The sequence below is a fragment of the Mastomys coucha genome, unplaced genomic scaffold (genome assembly GCF_008632895.1).
Source record: "Mastomys coucha isolate ucsf_1 unplaced genomic scaffold, UCSF_Mcou_1 pScaffold21, whole genome shotgun sequence".
Taxonomy (NCBI): Eukaryota; Metazoa; Chordata; class Mammalia; order Rodentia; family Muridae; genus Mastomys; species Mastomys coucha.
Genome location: NW_022196904.1, coordinates 129,782,999 through 129,789,518, shown reverse-complemented (window position 1 = coordinate 129,789,518; position 6,520 = coordinate 129,782,999). Strand labels below are relative to the sequence as shown.

The 6,520-nt window shown below is 41.9% G+C and overlaps 1 protein-coding gene across 1 annotated transcript; it reads right to left on the bottom strand.

The window, feature by feature from the left end:
* Positions 1–397: 397 nt before the first annotated feature.
* Positions 398–1,419, bottom strand: LOC116100958 (olfactory receptor 13A1-like). Its single transcript, XM_031384657.1, has one exon. The coding sequence runs from the start codon at positions 1,402–1,404 to the stop codon at positions 469–471; it is 936 nt and encodes a 311-aa protein (XP_031240517.1). The 5' UTR covers positions 1,405–1,419; the 3' UTR covers positions 398–468.
* Between the last annotated feature and the right edge of the window lie 5,101 nt (positions 1,420–6,520).

Sequence of the window (6,520 nt, the reverse complement as noted above, 5' to 3'; positions counted from 1 at the left end):
GTTGGTGGTTTAGTCCCTGGGAGCTCTGAGGGTACTTTTCATTGTTGTAAGTATATGCTTACACATATGCTGTGTGACATATGTTAAGTCATTTTGAATCTTCAACTTTATCTCTATTCCATAGATTATCTCTTTCTCCATAACATCTGACTCCCAGAGCTCATAGAAAGTGTGAAATGGAGAGTCCAGGAACATGGATAAACTTTATTTACTTTTAGATAAACTTAGATAAACGTTAGTTACCTTTGAAATTGATTGTATCTATCAGGAAATAAAGCTTGAGTGTTTTGTTTACCTTTCCAGTAAGAATTTTATTGTTTTTGAGGTTACAGTGAGTGGAATTGTGCAGTTCTTGCATCAGTCAAAGGTTTTCTAAAACAGATAAATAAGCCACACACCATGAAGCTGCTCTTAGGAAAGCATGTTTAGGAATAGCCCAGTCCAGGAGAATATTCTACCCATCCCCACTTAATGTGAGAAAGAGGCCACTATTCTGCCCAAGGCAAGCTTAACATCCTTGTTCCTCAGTGTATAGATGAGGGGGTTGAGGGTTGGGCTGAGGATCGAGTACAGCACTGAGGAAAATTTGCTTCTTTCTGGGCTGTAGCTTGAAGCAGGACTGATATAGGCACAGAACACAGATGAGTAGTACACAGAGACCACAATGAGGTGGGATGAGCAGGTAGAAAAGGCCTTCCTCCTGCCCTCCACAGAACGCATGCGCAGGATGCTGGCAATGATGCAGCCATAGGATAGCAAGGTAAGCACAAAGTTGATGCCTCCAAAAAAGGCATCTCCCAAAAGAGTCATAACGTTATTCACATATGTGGGACTACAGGAGAGCAGGAGGAGTGGGGGGATCTCACAGAAAAAGTGGGTGATGACGTTGGGTCCACAAAATGACAGCCGTGTCATTAGACCAGTGTGCACAGATGCATTCACAGCACTGATGAACCATACACCCACAGCCAGAGTCCCACACAGCTGTGGGCTCATCCTAGAGCTGTAGTGCAGGGGACAGCAGATGGCCACATAGCGGTCATAGGCCATGACCGTGAGCAGCAGCAGCTCAGAGGATGCTGACCATGCAAGGAAGAAGAGCTGTGCCATACATCCCTTGAAGGAGATGGTGTTTTCCTCAGACAGTAGGCCAACCAAGGCCTTGGGAATCACAGAGGAGGTGCACACAATGTCCATGGTGGCCAGGTTGCACAGGAAAAAGTACATGGGACTGTGCAGCCCAGTGCTGGAGGTGACCAAAGCAATGATCACAGTGTTGCCCATTAGAGCCACTGTGTAGAGGGACAGGAAGCAGGCTGTCAGGAACAGTCTTAGACCAGGGTGCTCTGAGAACCCTTCCAGCACAAACTCTGTCACTTCCGTCTGGTTGAGACGCAACATCATCAAGGAGTATGGGTCCCACTGCTATGTCTGTCTGGGTCTGAGAAAATCACACAGTTTACCACTTCAAAGTCTTGATTCAAACTGCCTGCTGTCAGAAAGGGAAGGAGTGAATGTATTTCCTTCAGGAAAGCTTCTTGTCTTTTCTTGCATGTACCACACTATTGGAAAACCACATATATCTCATTTCCTCTTATTTCTCACATAGTAACTTTCCCCACACAGTTTTGTATCAAGGGGAACATCTGCTCTCCCCTCACCTCGAACACGTGAAAACAGTGAAGCATCCTGTACTCAGCACCTGCCTATGCTTCCCTTCTCCATCCCACTAAGCCCTGTGCTCGGGGACAGTGCTTGGTGACCCAGCTGTACCCCTACTCTCAGCTTCTATTCTCCACATGATGGTAATTTTAAACAGATACACTGAGATGACTCTTATATCTTTGTTTCCACACTTGGCCTACTTACCTGTCAGGGACTTTGTCTCTTCTGTATCTGGAGTGGTTGCCTACTACCCATCTTCAACCAGATATTGGCTCTCCCATGGTCAAGTAGCCATGTATTTCTGAATTAATTACTGTTATTGGTGTCTTCTGTACTTGGAACTGTTCTGACTCTAACCCACATCAAATCTATGACCACAGAGAACATTTCCCAAAACCCAGCCCTATGAACCAAAACGGCATATGGGGCTTTTCTGTCTCAATGAACCACAGTGAACATTGAAGTCAACATACCCACAGCTGAAGTCATTACCACTGTCTAAAGATATTTCTGTGTCGTTTCAATATCTTTAATCAGAAATTAACCCTCAGATACTCAGTGTCTCAAGATACTTTTTCTATAGATCATAGCTCCATCTTTCTGACTTGTTTTCTTATACGTAGTCTATGCGTTTGATAGATCCTCATTAGAGTCCTGCTCCATGAGGCAAGAGAATGGTGTTCTTCACCCTCTTTGCCTCTCTAACACAACTGATCCTCAATGTGTGCAACTATAGTTTCCCCATCATTATAACTCATGTTCTCAATGTCTTCAGCAGTTTCGTAATTTCAGGGTTCTTGTCATTTCCATCATTTCCAGTTTCCTTTCCTGTCACTCAAGGAATACAAGTGGTATACTTAAGATAACTGGCTCCAAACAAAACTCACCAGGCCCCTCCACAGTTATTCATCAAATAACACTCCATAGCTTGATATAGAAAACTCATCTAACATCCTTCAATAGCCTCTTCCATATGTTCCTGTCTGAGCGTATATGCAAATATACTCTACCCTATCTCAAAACCTGTTTTAGAAATTATTTGCAGTGCTCCACATCTGGAAATTTTTTTGTTTGTTTTTCAGCAGTCTTCCAGAGAAATGTTTCATTCACCAAATGCAGTGGCAAGCCCCACTCCCCACTTTGTTCTATAACATTTCATTTTCTTTGCTTACTTTTTATTTCACATTTAATTTTCATAGTATGACACACAATCTATTTTTCCCTCCTTTATTAGTGAATGCAGAATTTTAAAAATCATATCTTCCTACATTTCAAATTATAGTTACAGATATATTGTATTTACCCTTGGAATCATATGCATAGTGAGATGTCTGACCATGTTGCCTCTTCCCTAATTCTATTGTGTCAGAGAATGCCAGTGCATATTTAGTATTGCTCAAGGTTTTGCAGAAACAGAAGATAAAGTCAAATTCCTATAATGTTCTTGGGATTTTCTTACCAGGCTAGCTAATTCAACTATACCTGACATTGTAAAATACTCCCTTGACAGTAGCTATAATCACTGACATTTGCTTCCATCCATTGGTACACCTGCCTCAGAGCCGAAGGGAAAGATTAAAGAATAATTGAAACCTGTGACAGACATGTGCTATTTGATAGACATTTCCTAGTATTAGTAACACACACACATATATATATAATTTTAATTATGTCGAAAATAACTAACTTATTCTTAAATGATACACCTAAGAAGAAATGACAGAGAAATAAAATCGCTGGAGCGATCTGAGGACCCAGAAACATGTCACCGCATCTATGGACACATGACTTATTGTAAACAGCCAAACAAAGAAAGAAAGAAACAAGCAAAAAAAAACACACTGGAGAAATGATAGCATGTTCAACAAATGGTGCTGGTGAAATTGGACATTTACATGTGGAAGAATGAAACTAGCCCCTTATCTATAACCCTGTACAAAACTCAACAGCGATTAGATCAAGAACCTCAGCATAAGATCAAATGCCCTAAAAATTAGTCAAATTAGTCATTTGACTAATGAGAAATTATGGAATATGCTTGCACTCACTGTCAAAGGAAAGGACTTTCTGAACAGGACCATGTTAGCTCGAGCATTAACTCCAGTACACATGCTGCACTATGTTTATAGCAGCCTTATTTATAACAGCCAGAAGCTGGAAACAACTCAGATGTCCGTCAACAGAAGAATGGATACAGAAAATGTGGTACATTTACACAATGGAGTACTACTCAGCTATTAAAACAATGACTAAATGAAATTTGTAGGCAAATGGATGGAACTAGAAAAATATCATCCTGAGTGAAGTAATCCAGACACAAAATAACACACATGGAATGTATTTACTGATAAATGGATATTAGCTCAAAAGCTCAGAATACTACCCACTATACAACCCAGAAGGTTGTATTGTGAGTCTAAGGTCTTCCTTCCTTAAGAAGAAGGAAGACTGAAGCGAGGGTGCTTCAATCCTACATAGAAGGGGGAACGAAATAAGCACAGGTGGTAGATGGAGGGAGGGACCTGGGAGTGAAAGAGCAGGGGGAGGGAAAAAGGGGGAGCAGGATCAGATATTGGACATGACAGGAGAAAAGTACAGATGGTCAGGAAATTGAATAGAAACATGCAGCACTGGGGGAGAAGGAACTGGGTTTAGCCACTAGAAAATCCCATCCTTGAGGGAAGCCAGAGTCTCCCAGGACCCAATGGTGATGACTTTAGCCAAAATACTCAAAAAGGGTATATACAACCTGTAGAGACCACCTCCAGTAGATAGGCTTGGCCCCCAGTTGAGGGGATGGGGCCACCCACCCATCTAAAAAATTTTAACCCAGAAATGTTCCTGTCCAAAGGACAGACAGAGAAAATGGAGCAGAGATTGAAGGAAAGACCAACCGGAGGCCACCCCTCCTAGGGATCTATTCCATTTGCAGACACCAATGCCCTGCACTATTGCTGACATCAAGAAACACTTGCAGACAGGAGCCTGGTATATCTGTTCCCTGAGAGAGGTTCTACCAGCATCTCACCAATACAGATGCAGATACTCACAGTCAATCATCAGACTGAGCCTGGGAACCCCAATGAAAGAGCTAGGGGAAGGACTGAAGGAGCTGAAGGGGATTGCAACCCCATAAGAAGCTTATCAACTAACTTGAACACCCAGAGCTTCCAAGGACTAAACCACTAACCAAAGAGTGTATATGGAGGGATACATGGCTCCAGCTGCATATATAGCAGAGGATTGCCTCTGAGATCAATGTGATGGGAGGCCTTTGGTCCTGTGGAGGCTCGATGTCCCAGCATAGTCAGATGCTAGTGTGGTGAGGCAGGAGTGGGTGAGTGGGTGGAGGAGCATCCTCATAGAGGCAAAGGGGAAGGGTAGAAGGAGGGTGGGATGGGGATCCTGTGGAGGGGAAACCTGGAAGGGGGATATTATTTGAAAAGTAAATGAATAAAATTATTAGTGAAAAGATCAATAATGTACAAATTAGTCAACATGTAACAATTATGCATCTATTTAGAAAAAAACACCATCATTTGAGTGAATTGGCAGACTGCAGACTGTATGTACAAATACTGAGAAGATAGCAGCTCAGAGCTTGAAAATAACAGAGATGACAAAGTCACAGAAACAAACATTTACTTAGGATATGTACAAACATATTGAACTCTCAACATGTGTCCCATCAGTATGTACTGTGACCTCCTATCACAAACAACATTGATTGACACCATTAATGGTTGCTCCATTCATATACTATTGCCTAAAATATGTCACAGAAAATCCAGATACAAACAGAAAACACTGAGGATAGTGCCCAAAGTTTAAGATGAGAAAATAACTGCTTACAATGAACTGATATGATTTTGTGTGGAAGAAATGCACTGAAAACCTGACCTGCAGCAGAAAATGCACATCATGCTGCTTTTTAATTATTGTGACGTGCACAAGAGCAGGTAGAGGACTTCTGGGATCCTAAGACTGTCCTGCATCTTCACTGAACTGGACTGTGTGGTAGGAAGTACTCTGTGAAGGGCATCAACTGGTCAAAAACGAATTCAAACCATTTCTTAACTGTTCCTTGAAACTGTAAAGAAAGACTACTTTCACTTTTTAATTTTACTTTAATCAAAGCCTTGGCTTGGCATCTACCTTCAAAATGCTTTTAGTGTGGCAGAGCAAATGGAATGTACATTCAGAGTAATGGGAGCACATGCCGTAAGATGGAGAAAGGAGATACCAAAGACAAGGGGAGAGAGTGTGATCTCTGTGGAGTACGATTGTTACTGGAGAGGTTAGATGGAGTCATGTCTTTTGAACAGTGGAACACATTGTCTTTGCCATGTGAGTATCCAATGACAACATTTTGATGCTTATAATTCCTATAGGTGTAGCATACAATATTATCTTAGTCAGATGTGATCCAGATATACAGAGGGGAAAAGAAATCAGTAAGTTTTCCAATTGTTTGTCCATATCCATGGTGGAGCAGGGAGATGAGCTGTGCCTATCCAAGCTCTCTTCCTATAAATACATCCTGGTCTTTTGTGAGTTTACATTTCATTGTTTGAGTCTAAGTGATCAGGGGAGAATCTACTATCCAGGTGGGGCATTACTGGGCACTGAATTCACAACAGCCCCTCATCTCAGCAAGGCTGACTTGAAAACCTTCAGAAGCTGAGCCTCAATGAGGAGCAAAGCTGCTGAGGATCCTCACCACAGTCGTGAACTAAAGTGTCTGCAGATTGTATGGTCTATTGAGAATAATTGGTAGAGGAAGGGTCTACATGTCCAGCCTCACATGTAGTTATCCCAGCCCTCACCCCTTTATCTGGACATTTATCTTTACACA